Source organism: Arvicola amphibius, chromosome 2, assembly GCF_903992535.2.
Source record: "Arvicola amphibius chromosome 2, mArvAmp1.2, whole genome shotgun sequence".
Classification (NCBI taxonomy): Eukaryota; Metazoa; Chordata; class Mammalia; order Rodentia; family Cricetidae; genus Arvicola; species Arvicola amphibius.
In genome coordinates this window covers 39,592,759-39,610,709 of record NC_052048.2, presented here as the reverse complement: position 1 = coordinate 39,610,709, position 17,951 = coordinate 39,592,759, and the positions used below count along the sequence as shown (strand labels likewise).

The 17,951-nt window shown below is 48.0% G+C and overlaps 1 protein-coding gene across 8 annotated transcripts in view; it reads left to right on the top strand.

Annotated features, from left to right (window-relative positions):
* The window catches only part of Itpr1 (inositol 1,4,5-trisphosphate receptor type 1), a 338,451-nt gene that overhangs the window by 307,207 nt on the left and 13,293 nt on the right, over positions 1-17,951 (top strand). For all 8 annotated transcript variants that reach the window (XM_038318103.2, XM_038318102.2, XM_038318101.2 and 5 more), the window contains one exon: positions 3,863-4,023. In XM_038318103.2, the coding sequence (XP_038174031.1) occupies positions 3,863-4,023 (161 nt within the window). The remainder of the gene's footprint in view (positions 1-3,862; positions 4,024-17,951) is intronic.

The following is a 17,951-nucleotide window of genomic DNA, read 5'->3' as shown; positions in this document are numbered from 1 at the left end:
GTGGTTGCGCACGAGGACACATGGCGCTGGGGTGGGCACAGAACAGACTCTGGGCTGGGACACTCATGTTATTCTCTCCCATCTCTGCCCTCTCCTGGCAATCAATCGGCAGAGGTCTCTGAGGCCTCTCCTGCTGGGGAGTATCTGGGAAGCTAATAAACCCTGTGCAGTAGTTGCCAGTTTGCCTCAAGGCATTAAGTTCTGGAGAGTAGAAACGTGGCCATACATTGAAGACAAATGTATCTTTCTGGGTCCGGGCATCCCGAGAATCCCCTGGTCTAGTTGTAAGCCAACTAGAAGGGAGAGCCATCGTCCAGCTGCAGCCTGAGAGTCTTCTCTACTGGCAGGTTCAAGCTTCCGTGGAAAATGCCATCATTAGAGCTGGGCATGTTGGCACCCCCTGTGATCACAACACTCGGGAAGCCAAGGCAGGCGGATGGCTGTGAGTCCAGTGTTAGCTTGACCTCACTGCAACTTCCAGGTCAACCTGGGCTACCTAGCAGAATCCTGTCTCAAAGCAGAGAGTGCGAGGAAGGGCAGAGAGATGGCTCAGAGGTTAAGAGTATGCGCTGCTCTTGCGTGTAACCCGAATTCAGCTCCCAGCATCCATTCCAGGTGGTGGCTCGTGTCAGCTTCTAACTTCAGCTTCAGGGGGATCCAGCACCTCTGGTCTCCATGGGCACCTGAACTCATGCGCACGTACATATAAGCAACACTAATAGACTCAGTAGGTTGTGTTTATATATTTATCATATATGTATATCATGTGTGTGAGAGAGAGAGATAAAGAGCCATGAGTTTGAGAGATGGTATAATTTTGTTTAAATTCTAGCACTCAGGAGGCAGAGGCAGGCAAATCTCTGTGAGTTTGAGGCTAGCCTGGTCTTCATAGACAATTCCAGGACAGCCAGGGATATATAGTGAGACCCTGTGTCAAAAAATAAAATAAATCAATTTAATAATTTTGGGGAAGAGGTGGGTTTTGAAACAAGGTTTTTTAGTTTTTTGTTTTGATTTGTTTTGTGTGTGTGTGTGTGTGTGTGCGCGCGCGCGCGCGCGCTTGCTGAACAGCCCTAACTGTCCTGGAACTAGCTCTTATAGACCAGACTGGCCTAGAACTCACAGAGATCTGCCTACCTCTGCCTCCCGAGTGCTGGGATTAAAGGCGTGTGCTGCCACCCGCCCAGACTGTCTTATCTTTTAAAGGAAGGAAAGAAAAAGGTCTCTTACAGTCAGGTGAAAGTTAAAGGCTTGGACTTGGTGTGTCATGCCTGGCTCACGCCCAGCCTTAGCTGCTGACAGGCCGTGCACCTGTGTTCAGTCATTCACACTCGCTGAACATTGTCCCCACCTGTAAAGTGGGTGGCTTCCCATGCACTTCTCTGTCACTGTGAGAATTAGGAGGGAGGACTTGGATAGACTCCTGGCATAGCCCCCCTCATACTGCAGGTTAAGTAGGGAGCTGCTGCATGAAACAAGTGCTCACAGCCGGAATTCCAGCACTCAGGGAGGAGGCTGAGCCAGGAATATCATGGGGTTCAAGGCCAGCCTAGGAGATACAGAGAGCCTGAAGCCAGTCTGAGCTATAGGAAACCTTTTCTCAAAAAACAAAATAAAAATAGTTTCCTGGGTACCAAAAATGTCATGAAAAGTTACCATAACTGCAGGAAAATGTATGCAGACGCAAGCTAATCATGTGGGAATCTGGAAGATGAGGAATCATTTCAGGGTTATTCATAATATAGTTACTAAATTTATGAGTCCCTTCCCAGTATATGTAATAAAAATGAACATTTTTCTTTTGAACATTTACTTTTTAGCCTCTTTAAGACCGATCTTTTGAGCTTTTTATTTTGATAATTTTAGTTGTAGAAGTCATAAACCTAATACAGTTTCTCCTAATCTTGAGTCTCCAAATTTTAACACTAGTTCTCCTCTGCTTTATTCAGTCACACGTGGCACACACACAGACAGACACACACACACACACACAAACCCCGACGTGCACTCACGCCCACCTGCACACTCGCTCACACAATTTTTCCAAGCCATCTCAGTGTCAACGGCTGGCACAATGCCTTTTGGTGCCCAAACATTTCAGTCAGTATGTATTTGCCGAGGACAAGGACATTCTCTTACATGGCTGCAGTAGAGTTACTGAAATTGGAAAATCAAAAGAGAGACAAATCTGCCTATCGAATTTTAAAACCTTCATTCTGGTAGAACCCTTCGAAAACCCCAGACCATGTGTGGCATTCCGCCTTCAGACCCCTCTTAACTCCATGGACAGACATTTCTGAGGGCTGTAGGATGCCCCTCGATTTGAGTTTCTCGGAAGCTCCCTGTGGTTGAGCTGAGCTTCTGCGTTTTTCTGTGAATATCAAAGACATGCTTTTCTGTCCCTCTCAGTTTGCCATACCAGGGACACATGGAGCCAGTCCCTATTAAAACTGCTGATACTCAGTTTGATCACTTGGCTAAGGACATAATTGGCATGTTTCCTCCATCAGAAAATCACTGTGGCAGGAAGCTTGGAAACTGTAACTAACCTTGGTATTTCTCACATTGGACTTTCAGCCCCAGCTTTAGTATCCAGTGATGATTCCTGCTTCATGCATTTATTTTCTGTTATGATTTACTAGTTCATTAATTTTGAGATAGCATCTTACTATGTGGCCTAGGTTGGCCTTGAACTTGTGATCCTCCTGCCTCACCCTCCCAACTCTGGTGATTACAGGTATGTGGCATTGTATCTGACTCTGTTTTCATGCACAGTTTACCTTGGTTTTGACCAATGAAAACCCTTCAGGCTGGCTTCTGTGTTTTGACATGTCATAATTTTTTTTGTACTTATTTTTCTGGCATCTTAAGAATTTCTGGTCTCAGACCTGTGCTTTCCCTAGTATAGCAATATAACCATCTATTTCTCCATATGCCCCAGTTATTCATTGAAATAGGCATTTAGTAGCTAATGTCAAAGTCCTCATTCCTATTGGTGTCCACTGCGCTCAGCCTAAGCTATAGAAATATGGACTGATGTATGTGTATACCTTGGTGTGTGTGTAGAGACACATGGAAACGGATCTACACACACCTACATCTGTTTCTCTAGTGTCATATATTTAATAATAAAAATAGCTACCTCTAATTCTAATTCAGCATTACGGTGTCTATAGCATCTTCCTTACTCTGTATATTTGTGCTCTTTTTTTTTAATCATGAGCAATCCAAATCCCACTAATGACCTGAAATATATTTCTTTATTTCCCAACTCTCATTTCATAATGGCTAACCCAGACCTCTACAAACTATAGTGGTCAACCAGCATCAGAAATTGGTTTAAAGTTCCCTTTACCCTGTCTGCATTTTGGCATTGATCTCCTGTGTCTGAGCCTATCCCCATGTTCTCACCCTGGAACCTGGAAGGCAGGTTTCCCATCACCCATGAAGTAACAGAACACCTGCAAGTCTAGTAGCCAGTAGCAAATGGCAGAAGTGGTGTTCAGACCCGGCTGGGATCCTCACATGCTGCTGCCTATGCATAAATCTAGTACTTTCAAGCTTGAAGCAGGAAAACCAGGAGTTCAGAATTATCCTCTGGCCACATAGTGCTTTAGAGGCCAGCCTGGGCTATATGAGACCCTGTCTCAAAACAAAACAAAACCAAACTAAACAAAAAGATAAAATAAACCAAACCCCGATGAGTCAGACTCAGCCTGAGCCCTCCTGCCATGATGAAAGTGTGTTTCAAAGCCAATAGACTCCAACTCCGCATGCAGATCAATCAAGACAACCGGCTATATTGACTTTCCTGTATCATGAGTGCTCAGTAGCAATCTGGGATGTTCTGTTTCTTGTTTAGGCTTAGAAAGAGATAAGTTTGACAATAAGACTGTCACCTTTGAAGAGCACATCAAGGAGGAACACAACATGTGGCACTATCTGTGCTTCATCGTGCTGGTGAAAGTGAAGGACTCCACGGAATACACTGGACCAGAGAGTTATGTGGCCGAGATGATCAAGGTGAGTGAAAAGATGCCCCAAGGTGCCCTGGAAGCAGGGCCGCCATGGCAACCACTGCTCTATCTTCTTAGTTCCATGTCTGGTTCTGGCACCTGGAGAGGAGGCACTACCAAAAACCTATTGATGGAGATGCCGGTGCTCTGTTCACCCATGATCTCTGGGGCTCACCTGGACCCAACCACGGTCCTCTTGTTCCCAAGGAGGGGCTACTGAGACTTGAATCGACTCGGGCTGTCTAACAGCTGGGGCTGGGGTCTCCATTTACCGCCTGTTCCACCTCCCAGCATAGGATCTGTGTCAGAAATCCTCTCCTGGATATTATTAGAGGCGCCTTACACACCTAATGATCGGGAGGTGTAGTTTTCAGCATGACTTACTTGTTTGAGCTCAGCCTAGCCTTCGGGGAGGTGCTGTGCTAAGTGTCTGAAAGGGGTCGTATGAAGGAAAGGATCTGAGCCCCCATGAATCTTCCTGCTGGTGGGAAGAGTGTATTGCTGTGTCCTGGCGAGGCAGAAAAGCTGCAGGTTTTCCGATCACTTCTCCAGCAGGGCTCTGAGGCGTCACCAGACATGTGCCATGAGAGTCCCCAGCCAGCTGCCCTTTATGACATGTGCTTTCCAAATTCGTTAGGGTGTGCAGGGGTGTGTGACGAAGCGAGGACGCATGAACTGGGAAAGCAGGTGACCCTTTGTGATGAGCCTGGCCTCACCCTGGAAAAGGCCGTTGGCTCTTGAAAACGCTCCAGGTTTGGTTACCGTCCTCCCAGTTGCCGAGGACTGGAGGGCCCTGCCTGACAATGAGTTTCCCGACTCTGCTCTGCTGTTGTTTCTGTGTGTGTGACTTTCAGGCTCTCCATGTAAGGATGTTCAAATCAGTCTGTCCCAGTGAGCAGCAGTGTTCAACGCACCCCAGTGAGTTGCAGTGTTCACATGCGTTGCAGTGAGAATCAGTGTTCACATGAGCCCTGGTGAGCAGCAATGTTCATGTGCCCCAGTGAGTGGCAGTGTTCACACGCATTCCAATGAGCGACAGTGTTACACACGCACCCCAGTGAGCAGCAGGCTCACAGGCTAGCGGTGGTTAGGGTTTGAACTATAGTGCAGGCAGTGCTACAGTCACGAGTGCCACATCACTGGGTAATACTTCCAGTACCCCAAATCCTACAAGCTACAAGGCACCCCAGAGGGGGTACTGCCACATGCAGCTTGACATCCTTAGGGTCTGTATTAATTACTCCATTCATGACTGACCAAACACCTGAAAAGAAGCAACTTCAGGGAGGAAAGAGTTACTTTGGCGTACCATCCATCATGGCAGAGCAGGCATGAAGGAGGAGTGAGAGGCAGCTGATCCCATCGGATCCACAGTCATGAGTTCTGTCTCTCTGCTCACTTCCTCTTTCTTAGTCAGTCCAGGACCCCATGGAATGGTGCCACCCACACTTAGGGTGAGTCTTCCCCCCTCAGTTAACCAAGTCTAGAAACTCCCTCACCGAGGTCTGTCTTCCTGGTGATCTTAGACCCTGTAGTTTACAGTCAGTATTAACTACCACAGGGTATAATCCAAGTTGCACAAATTCTAACGCACTTGGAAATCTTCCCAGGGTATAGGTCTAACCCCAGTCTGACTCAGCAGTCACACCAGGATTGGACCTCCACTACCAGCCTTCCTGGGGGCCGCGCTGGAAGTCTGTGAGCAATAAGAATCTAGCAGGAAACACAGACTACACCGACATGAGCAGTTAACATCCAAGGGCTTGGGATCGGCTCAGTGGGCACAGTGCTGCCATACTGAGTTCGGATCCCAAGCACTTATGAAGAAGTCAAACCTGGTGGCACACACTTGTGAATACAGATCCCTGGAGCTCAGCCCTATAGACAATCAGTGACATCTGCATTGAATAAGAGGCTCTGTCTCAAAAACTCATGCCAATGCTGGCAAGATAGCTCAGTGGGAAAAGTCATCTGCTGCCAGGACTGACGACCTGTGTTTAATTCCTCAGACTAACACGGTGTATTCACATGCCATGTGCACACACTAAATAACTAACTAAATACATTGTATTTAGTTGGAGTAAGGTATAAGAGACTGAAGAGACAGATCTGTAGTTGAGAATACTTGCTATTTTTGCCGTAACTCCAGTACCAGGGGATCCAGTGTCCACTTCTGGTCTCTGAGTACTAGGTAGGTGCTCACACCGACATGCAGGCAAAGGACTTACACACATAAAAAAGAAGAAAAGGGCTGGGCGGTGGTGGCCCTCGGGAGGCAGAGGCAGGCGGATCTCTGAGTTCGAGGCCAGCCTGGTCTACAAGAGCTAGCTCCAGGACAGGCTCTAGAAACTACAGGGAAACCGTGTCTCGAAAAACAAAACAAAAAAAAAAAAAGAAGAAGAAGAAGAAAAGGAAAGGTTTTTAAAAAAAAAAAAAAAGGCTGGAGAGCAGTAGAAGGCACGTGATACGAACCTCTGGCCTGTATACATGCACACATGGGTGAGTACACCCAGACACATGCGCGCATACAGAGACTGCAAAAAAGGACGCACTGTCAGGGGTGAGGGTTGTGTAGTCCGTTCTTCCATCATAGTGACGGATGCCTGGTAAACAACCGAAGGAGGAGTGGTTGGTATTGGCTCCGTTTCAGATGTTCTGGTCCATGGTTAGCTGGCTCTCTTGTTCCTGAGTTGTGGTGAAGCAGAGCATTGTGTGGGAAGGAAATGGGAGAGCGCGGTTACTCAGCTCATGGAGGCCAGAGAACAGAAAGAGATATCATCCTTTAAAGGCCAATTCTGGGCCAGGAAGGCGTCAGTAAACAGAGCACTTCCTGTATAGACTTGAGGACCCAAGTTCAGATCCAGCACCCACGTTAGAAGCCGGGCTTGGTGTTGCATGCCTGTAACCCCATGGCCTGGGGCGCAGACACAGGCACATCCCTGGAGCCTGCTGGCTAGATGAACTGGACAAGTGATGGGGAGCAGGGTCAGTGAGAGATGCCGGCTCAAAAGCGATAGAGGGGACAACTGTTCTCATTCCCTTTCTGTGTTTGTGCTACAACACTGACCAAAAGCAAGGGGCCTGCTTGACTTACACTTTCAAATCCATCCATTATTGAGAAAATTTAGGGCAGGAACTCAAGCAAGAACTTGAAACAGAAACCGGAGAAGAATGCTGCTTGCTGCTCTCATCACGGGCTTCTACTTAACTAGCTTTCTTACAGCTCAGAACTACAAGCCCAGAAAGTGGTGCTGCTCACAGTAGACTGGGGCCTCCTACATACATTAGCCATCAAAGAAATGCCCCGTAGACATGCCCATGGGCCAACTGGACCTGAGCAGTTCCTCAATTGAGACTTCCTACTCAGATGACTCTCAGCTGTGCCAAAGTTGACAGTTAGAGCTAACCATGACAACACCCACTGGCAACCTTCAGCCTCCTTGTGTGTATGCCCAGCTGGAGTGCACATGGGCAAACATACACATGAGAGAGACGGAGAGAGAGAGACCAAAAAATGTAGTGAAATTCCCAATGACCAACTTTTTCCAGTTAGGCCCTACTTCTGGAAGTTTCTTCCACGTTTAAAGATGCCATCCAAAGGATTGATTCATTGATTAAGACAGTGCTTCTAATACAGTTACTTCTCAGTGATTAGATATTGCAGTTGGGGACCAGGCCCTTATCACTCGAGCTTTTAGGTGGCATTTCACTGATACCAGGACCAGGATAAATGTGGATAGAAGTGGGCTGGAGTCGATGCCTGCCCACCCCTAGCTTAGAAGGTGCTGAGGTGGATTTCCCCTTCTGTAGCGCTTTGATGAGAGGCAGCTGACAGGGTGCTGGTGTGGCCTGGTCGGGTCGGAACAGACAAGAGTCAGAGCCAGTTCCCACAGGATCAGGACACTCTAGTAGGACATCAGCCCTCTGATTCTCTTCCTCCAGTGCTTGACACTGACAAATCGGCCCATGTTTTATCAGCCTGCACACTGCCACATGCATGCATGGTGACCTGGACTTTTCTCCTAAGTGGCTGTGTCCTTGTTTGACATTTTTCCAGGGTTGATTGTGAAGCAATCACATTACGTTATGGTCATAGAAAAATCCGGGGCCCTTTGGGGCTTCCGTCTCAATCGTGGAAACTTCACAAAGTCTTGTGAGCGTCACTTGACTGGGATTAAATGCCAGAGTGACCCCATGCCTGCCACACAGCCTGGTCAGAGTCCTCTACATTTAATGCTCTGGGGACCTAGGCATTTATTATGCCTCCTGTCTGTGCTGTGCTTTGATTGGATAAGATGTCTTGTCAGAAAGCATGGAAATCTAGGGTATCAAAGGGTTCTTAACTCTGAACATCAACACTGCTGGGAAATCTGTTGCTTTATGCCCTAAAGGTGGCACCGAAGAGTATTGAGCCACCAGCTGAAGCCTTTTGCCAGTGCTGTTTGGTGATTCAACTTGTTTGCCATGTGAATCTCCCTGGCATGGAGAGTTAGACGTAGCAGGACAGGATCTGAGAGTTGCTCGGCTTCCCGAGTCAGGGGTGTCAGTCTCCTGGGCCCTCGGAGCTGTAGTGGAGCTGTCACGTGCCTATGTTGTAACCCCATGAGCTCATGCTACGTGGAAGCGTCTACAGTCCGGAGGAGAGGCCTCCCAAACATCTCTGCTGAGGCAAGCCTCCTACTCGCTGATTCTGGGCAGGAAACCAGGCTGTGAGATGCGACAACCCTTGGGAACTGTCATTACTGCAGAGTAAAGGACAGGAAGGGGGCTGCTGTCAGAGGTGGAAGCTGAGCCTGGCAGGGCTCACCCCTTCTGTACACTGCGTATCTTTGAAAAAGGCTCTTTAGTGCTATGTGGTCATCAGGAAAGACACCACTTGCCTGACAGGGGAAGGTGATGTTTAACTTTTCCTCTGCTGTCTTTTAACTTACTGGTTAAGATTCCAGAGCTTCTAGAAGATCTGCTCAGTACCATCTGCTAAACGGCCGTGCGGGAGACCAAGTGGAAAGTCTCAGGTGGCCATGCAGGATGTAAAAGAACTTCTGGTACTTCAAGGACAGCACCTTGCAGACAGAGGTGGCAGGCCTAAACAATGGGCCTCATCTCCCAAAGCTACCATCTAGTTAGTTAGTGGGCTATGATTCAGAGAGAATGAGAGTTGAGCAGCTGTGAATGAACATGGATGGGTAGGATGAGGTTGCCTGAGCACTAGCATAGGACCCCTTTGCCTGTGTTTATATCCCAATGGCACACTTCTCTCCTTGGTAAGGCCAACGTGCATACAAACGTGGCAGCCAGGTGTTTGGTGGCTCATACCTGTAATCCAAACATTCAGGATATGGAGATAAGATTTCAGGAACTGGAAGCCAGCCTGGGCTACAGGAGACCTTTTCTCAAAACAAACAATTCCCCATGAGACAGGCTCACTAGGTCAGCTCTCTCACCTTTTCTAGTTCAGTCATGAAACAGTCCACAGTCAAGGTAACAAGACCTTTCCTGTCCATCAAGAGCAATTGTGCATTTCTTGCTATCCCTAGAGGGAAAAGAAAAAAACTCTTGTCTTGCAGTTGAGAAATTCCCAGCCATTCACCCACACGTTAAATTTCACTCAAGCATAACATAACATAGGTCCTCGTCTCCCTCCTTTTGGTCATCCCCTCTCTCATTTCATTAGTGCGATTCCCGCAAAGCTCATCCCTCCCCAAGGATTGGGTTTGGGGACAGAAGATCCTGGTTTGAGTGCCAACTCTCTTCTTCATAGGCATGCAATCCCCGGCAAGTCATTGGACCTCACTGGCCCACTGAGCAGCTGGTATATAAATTCACTGATGCCACCTCGCACATCCATCTGTGACTGGACAGATAAGGCCAGAAGGGTGGCAGGAGGGTGTGGAGGGCAACAGCTGGTGGGCAGGCCTAAGTACAGGAGGCAGCAAACAGAGGGCCACGAGGTGACAGACAGAAGAGCTGCCAGGAGCGTTCTTACAGTTCCATCCCTGCGGAGATGCTTGGCTGCTGACTCATTGTCACTTAGCCATCTTGATTTTAATATCATCCTATGCTGAAAAAACCCTGTGTCTTCCCCTTCTCCATGTCAGTGGGGCTTCTGTTGATGCAGAGAATGGTCTAGGGGTTCTAGGACTGAATCCTGGGATTGCTCTTGGTTCACTAGTAGACCTGACCCTTGGTTGCAGCCCGTGTTGGTAAGTAGTGCTGTGACTCCAAACGTTGGAGAAACTGCCTTTCTTCTGTTCCCTGCCCACTATGATGCAGATGCAGCTTAATAGATAGGAAGGATGTTGCCTTTGTCACCTCAGTTTCCAGGCAAGCTGACTACAGAGTGACCTCACATAGCCCCTGGCTGTTCAGATGGGGAAAAAAAATCAACAAATAAGTTGCCTTTTCTCATAGGAACTGCAGTCGTGGTGATAGGTTAAGGAGTTTGGTGAATCTTGGTCCGCACGTGCATTTCCACAGTCGTGCACATGCTCCCTGCCCTTTTGTCTAAGTTTTACACCAGCGGCTTTGTCCTGCGCCCACTGGACTGAGGGTTTGTGCTTCTCTATAGATAGTTGAAAGGCAGTGCCATTGGGTAGGAATCCACTCTGAACTCTCTGCCCAGGAGGATTTAAGTACCACATAAATGGGGGCATTACAGGTAAGAGATAGAACATGTGATTCCCAGAAAGACGCAGTAGCCCACTTTCCTACTGTACTCAAGATAGAAGCCTGAATTGTTCTTGAATGTTAGAAGCACAAGAAACATTTAAAGGGTAAATGCTTTTTTTAAATAATTGGATTTATTTTGCTTACTAAACATAGATTTTCGCTTATGTGTCTTGAAATTCCACCTCGTAGTCTTAGGGGTTTTTTTGTGTTGGTTTTTTTTTTTTTCCCAGAAGTGTTTCTGAGTGAATTGAATAAAAGTGGGGTGACTGAATAGAGTACCCAGGGCTGTTCTGAATGCTTCTCTCCTTCGTGATAAATAGATAGATAGCATAGTCATCCAGGGCCCAGAAGTGGCAGAACTGAATGTGTGTCCCCAGGTGACTTAAATCGCTGGAGTATCCTGAGGCTGCTTGCCAGAAGGATGCTCTGTCATGGCAGAAGCAGGGCTGATTGGATAACCACTGCCTGTCCTAGGTTGTCATTAATCAGTGTGTATAAGATGCACACTCTGTATGCAGCATCTTGATGTAAACAGTTCACAGGTGAGAATCTAAGTCTCATACAGCTAAATCAGCCACTGCGGGCTCACACAACTTGGACCAGAAATGCTGAGCCACAATTGAGCTTCAGGTGGCCCCAACCCACACATCCAGGTATACTCGCAGGTAGGAGTGTGGGTACACCTGCACACAGCCCTCTGGGTCAGGAGCCTGCCACCTTTGTCAACTGGCTTTCTCATCTCTCTAACGTATGGAATTAATCATTTTTGAAACAGGCAGAAAAAGCCCCGTGGGAGATAGGGAGGATAGCCTGAAAGAGGATCTCTTAGGTAATGCCGGCTGGCTAATGCATAAGTCAGCAGGCCTAGAACGCTGTGGTTAGATGGGGTTTAATTCTCAAAGCTGTGGACAGCCAGCATGGCTCCCAGGTGACCATCTCAAGGGCTAGTGTAGAGATGATAAGAGGTGGGGCAGAGAGTATACAGCTCTCTGAGAGTATATATTCATTCGGAATATATGCTAAACACCTCTACCCTCACTTACACCTGACACAGAAGAATAGTCCCTGGTGGCCAGATCGGGTGGGAGAGAGAGGGGGGAGTCTAAGGACAGGAGGCTAGAGGAATGATCAGAACCACCAGGCAGACCAGCTTCCACACCCAGGTGACTCAAGCCCAGGAGCTTCACTCAGTGACAATTAAACAGGAGAATGTCTGATCTGGCATCCCTTAAGCCCCACGCTGATTCTTTCTCACAGCTGTGGACTCTTCTCCAGTAATCCCCTCTCAGGTAAAGGAGCCTTGTGCCCAGCAGGGGAGGAGCTGGGAGCTTTGCATTCTTGGGAAAAGCTTCCATGCAATTTGCATCCAAAAAGCGAGGTGAGAATCTTCTCTCTCTCTCTCTCTCTCTCTCTCTCTCTCTCTCTCTCTCTCTCTCTCTCTCCTCTCTCTCTCTCTCTTTCTCCCCACCCCTCCCCGAAAAGGTCTACTTCATGAATGTTCCAAGCAAATAAATTGTATTAGCAAAGCGTGCAAAGTCACTGGAAAGCAGGAGAGCTGGCCCCAGCTTGTTTGTCTGTAGTTGATAAGAAGACACAGGAAGTAAACAGTCAGAAAGCAACTGCTAGCAAGGTTAAAAGATCAGCATGGGAAGTGTGCACGCCTCTGCCTGTGTGTCACTCCCTTCTGTTGTAAAGCAGAACTGACCCAAGTCTCGCACTTTGCTTGACCCGAGAGCGCGTGTGGTACTCATTATCTGCAGGCGGGCACTCTTCAGTGCACGGACAGTAGCTTTCTGCCAAGGGTAGTCCAAGGGCTGGCATGGAGACTCTGTGTGTCATAGCTAGATAAGATCAAGGCTCCGGATGTCTGAAGAAAGGGCTGCCCAGCATAAGGAAGCACATATAAAACGTCAGAGCCATCCAGAAAAGACTCCCTTAGGGAACTTAGAATTAAAGTGCCTTAATATTGGAGCCCCTACTAGCTATGTAGAGTACACAGCTGAGGGGGCAGAGGCTGAAGACGTGCAGCCAGCTCCACCCTCGCTTGTCTGCCTGAGTTCTTACCAGCTCTGCTTTGTTCTGGCATTGCTAATGTGACATTGACACCCTACTGCTCCATTCAGGCGTACAGTAACGGGTTTGGACTTTGATTCTGGAAACCAAGGGAGGACGCTTGGAGGAAGGGAGTGTCGTGATAAATTCCTGGGGCACCAATATCAATGATCCGGTATTCCCAGTGCCATAGCAGCAGCTTTGTGCCTAGCCCGGGAGTCCATAAGCATTGGTCGAGAGCCCTTAGATGCCGTAAGTTAGGAGACAGCTTGTGCTGCCCTCTAAATACGATTCCCAGAATGCCTCCTGGAGTTAGCTGACACCGTGGCCAAGTTCAAGAATACCAGGGTGAAAGAGAAGTGGAGAGGGATTTGGCACTGACTTCTCCGTGGCTGGAAACTGTGTGTCAGCACCATTCAGTGCCTCCCAGCCAGCCAGCTAGGTTCTCACCCCACCCTCTGCGCTCGAGCTTGGGTTCCTGTTGGTGGCAGCTGCACAAAGCACTTGCTGAGCTTAAGTTTCCCCACCTAACTTCATAACATGTCTGTCCTCTGGCGTAGAGGAGGTGGGGCCACCGCCTCCTTCCTGTGCTCCATGGACACCTTTCCGTGTGTTGGGAAGCACATGGCATCCGGCCTGCAGTTCTGTGTGCAGCTCCAGCATGCTCTGGATATAGTCCGTATGCTACATGGTCTCTGACCACAAGCGGAGCAGGAACCATCATCTGCCCTAAAGGATATGAAACGCTGAAGGAGAACATAGCGGGGTGGGGGGGTGGAAGGGAGGGCACCTGACCGAGACTCTGGTCTTCCAGGCCACAGCATGTGAGGGCTGTGCCAGCAAAGGTTTGATAGAGCAGTGGAGAGCACATGCTTATGTGCCTACAGTAAGTATTCACACATACACAATCCCCCAGTAACTCACAGAAATACACGCGGCCACCCTCCTGTGTTTTCCTCCACCACAGCACAGTGCACTGGGCTGCCACTCATCCTAGCTGCATCCCTTCCCTGAAGTCTTGCATTCACTCCTGGTGATTCTAAGTCCTGAACTCTGTGGGCAGTAATGGTAGCACGTTCCTAGCCTTCCCCCCGGATATGTACAAAGTCATCACTGAACAAAGCTTAAGTCTTGAGTTTTCTGTTCTGTTAACCCATTGAAAGAGCTCAGAAGGAATACCATGGTATATGAAGCAATTATTAGCTGGTGTGTGTGTGTGTGTGTGTGTGTGCGCGCGCGTGTGCGTGTGTGTGTGCCTGTGTTGAAATATGGGATAGGGTCTCACTATTAGCCCTAGCAGTCCCAGAACTCATTTATGTAGCTCGGGCTCTCCTTGATCTCACAGAGACCTGCCTGCCTCTGCCTCCCAAGTGCCAAGATTGAAGGCTTGCACCACCACGCCCAGCTATGCATCTTTGTGTCTGTTTAAAGGTGAATAGAAGTGCTTTCCCCTGAAGCAAAGCAAAAGATTTTAGGAAGGTAGTTATGAAAGTAGGCATAAAACAAACAAGAAAACACTGGATTCTGTGAACTGTGTCAAAACTGAAAACTCAGTGACTCTTGAAAGAATCAGAAAACCAGTGAAGATTGCCAAGATCTCTATATACAACTAGAGGAATGTTCTGGCCAGTTCTCAGCAAGTGGAAAATGCACGGGAAGCTGCCTGAGTCGCTTGTCAGAAGCCAGCTTGGATGCTGTATTCAGGAAAAGGGTGATTTTTGCCAGATTGTTTCTTATTGAGTCTCAAAAGGCCCTGCCCTGCCTTGCCTGGCACAGACAGCTGTCCCCCTCCCTCTCCTCTCTGACCTCTGGTTTGCTCAACGTGGCAACCCAGGTACCCAGGACGCAGGATCCAGAAGTGTCACTCTCAGTGGTGAACTCTCCCTTCCTACAGTCCCATGGGTGCCCAGGGAACATTTCACCTGTGGCCCCAGAGTGACTTGAAAGGTCGATTGTGCAGTTGGCTGTTGGGAGGAATTTCGTCAGAAATGGGTGCGGTGCTCTCTGCTGGCACGAGCTGGTCTCTGTTGTGCTCTATCATCCAAGAACAACTCTTAACTGAGTCTAGGAAGGGTAATAGGTCACCACAGCCCTGCTGAAGATTATATAATGTGCCATTCTGAGCTCAGAACCAGCCAGACTGACACTTGAACTTGTGAGCAGCTTGGACAACCCTCCTGAGAAAAGAGAAAACGGGGTCTCTGGAACCTTACCCCCAAGAAAGAAAGTAATTTAGGTAGGAGTCAAGTTGATATCTGGGTTACAGCCTTACCTCTCTAAGTGAGCTTCATCAGCTTACGCAAATAACAGTATTGATTTGTAATGCGTTTGCACAATGCCATCCAGTTTAGGGGACACATTCACAGCCATTTGATCCTGAGAGTCACCAAGTACAATGGCTGGTGATTTCTTTTTTAAGAAAGGAAGGAGAGAGAGAGAGAGAGAGAGAGAGAGAGAGAGAGAGAGAGAGAGAGAGAGAGAGAGAGAGAGAGAGGAGACCATGAACTCTATGAGCTAACTCAGTCTATCCTATGCACACAGAGAAAGTCCCCCATAACTCTACCTGGCTTCTGACCCAGGCCAAGACAGTCACAAATCCGTGGAAGAAGTGTACAGAAGCTATGAAGGAGCAATGCTGATGTGGTTTAGGCTAACTGGATTCTTATTGGTAGCTTATTTGGAGTAGCAATGAAATTCCAGGTAGAAGATCAATTTTCTTTCAGTTGACAAACTTTATTTTTTTTTGAGAAATTTTAGATTTCCAGAGAAATGGAGCAGGAAGCACATTTTCCCATGTATCACTTCTCACCTCCTTTCTCTCTCTTCCCATCCTTCCTCCCCTTTTTTCCCTCTCGTTAGCCCAATTGAAAAGGTGTGTTCCTGAGACACATGTATTGCAGCTGTCATCCAGATGCTATGACACGGTTGTGAGCATCCTAGTTTGCATTACGATCACTCTTTGTGTCGCACATCCAGTGTGTTTAGACAAACGTGTGGTTTATAGCTACAGACCCAAACAAAATAGCTTCACGGCCCTACAACCCGCCCGGATTCATCTGCCTCTCCCTGCTGAGCCTGTAGCATCCACTGATTTTTCTAATACCAGGTTGGAATATACTTTTTGGGCGTTTTTTTTGTATACATTTCAAAGGCACCGAGCATAAAGAGCAAATGAAGTCTAAAGAATACTTATTGTTTTCTTCAGTGTAGATGATCCAGCCTTACTAATCAAAGGAGCGACTGATTCCAAGTCTGCTGAGCACTCTACATGTCTGCTTTGGCAGACTTAAGCATGACCCCAGTCTCCCTCCTCTCTAGGCATTCTGAGGGGGTGAAGACTGAACTCAAGCCTGTTTCCTGGCCTCCCCATTCCCCTCTTTGAGTCATGTCATGCTTCTTGTACATAGAGATGCAGCTACCGTCTGGGCTAGGAGACAGTCTCCACACCAAGAATATTCCCAGCGCAGCGGTTACTCGGGAATAAAGCAACAGTTCTATTTTCTAGAACTTATCCTCTCTTCCAGGACGCATGGGCTTACCCTTCACCCCTCCCCCATCATCATGTTCTAATCTTTCTAACAGAGGGTTTGGCAAGTAACCTTCCCTTGTCTCGGCAGTAAACAGAATTCTCTACCTGAGCAGCTCCCTCTGAGGAGGTGATGGATTCTCTGGAGTCTTTCTCAGAACAGCAACTTCGCTTGAACCTGGGAAGAAAACACCTGCTTCTCGGAACAATTAGCGTTTGCAGCACGCAGTCCGTCCTCCTGCACTCCACCTCTGTTCTTCCCCCCTCCCACCCCCGCTCTGCTCCTCACCCCCATACGGCACACTCTGCCTCTTTCCAGTCAAGGTCATGTTGAAGTGGCTGGTCAGTGCCACCCCCGTGTCTAAAACTTCAGTGTTTGCCTTTACAGGGACTTTTCCAACTTTACCTAGAAAAGAAGTAACCAGAGCTTTAGCACTTGTGGTCAGCCTGCTTCCGGCTGTGGCTTCAGTTAGTCTGTGTTCTCTGACAGAGGAAGTACTTGCCGTGATGGGAACTGCCTGACTGGATTGTGGGAGGACCAGGGCAGACGGTGCCTCATCGCATTGGCATGTGAGATGCCAGCAGCAAGCTGAGCCAGGAGAGCAACGAGGAATATATCAGAGCCAGGGTGGCAGATGCTGTGTGACACCACCACCCCAAATACATACATCCCCCAAAATGCAAATCCGTTTATAAACTGAATGTCTTGGTCAAAGATGGCTTTCCCAGTAATGCAAGAAAAACCAAGACAATGGAATGCTTTAGATCCCGAGTAGACCTCAGGGTGAGAGTCTGCAAACCTGGGCTTCACACTCTGGCTGGAGAGCTGTGGGTGACAGGAGTTATGGATGACAGCTAGTAATGACACAAAAAGTCACAGGATTCAAATTCACCACACACACACACACACACACACAGAGAAAGAGAGAGAGAGAGAGAGAGAGAGAGAGAGAGAGAGAGAGAGAGAGAGAGAGAGCATCTCCACTGCGACTGTGATTGGAATAGTCTGAACATTTTCTTTTCGGATTGATTCTTCATGTAGATCAGAGCCCTTTTGGTGAGAACCTTACACCAGCGCTAGCTTGTCCTACTGAGCCACAAACGAAACTGAGAAAGAGTCTGGCTAGAATTGCTAATTAATTTTAACTACTGCGTAATTGGAGATTTGACCTAACAGCCAGGTGATTAATTAAAATACTGGTGATACCAAAGGTCTCACATTTGTGGATCTGACCCTTTCAGTGCAGAACAGGACAAGGTCTGCCCACCACAGAGCTCAGATCTCTTCCACCCAGCTTGTCTTCTATGGATTAGGATCTTCGTGGGGTTCTCCTGCCCAGGTTTCATATTACAAATTTAAGAAGGCAGTCAAGGAGAATTTACAGAAAACCCTTTTTCCTGCCATGGAAGACTTCCTAAAAAAAACGGAGAAAGAAGGCTATGCAAAGGTTAGAACCTATGGCCCATAGTAGCCATACTAGCCGCAGCTAACACGTGGCCTTTCCTTGTGTGATGGATGTACCTAAGTCTGAAAGAATGTTCCACAGCACTCTTTCAGTTTGCTGTGGTTTAAAGACACATTATCTCTGTGGGCTGGTGGCTTTATGGACTCCCTGAGTAGGGCCTTTATATCCCAGGGACACAGGGAAGGAAAAAAATAATAAAAGCTCAGCTAAGGACTCTTACGT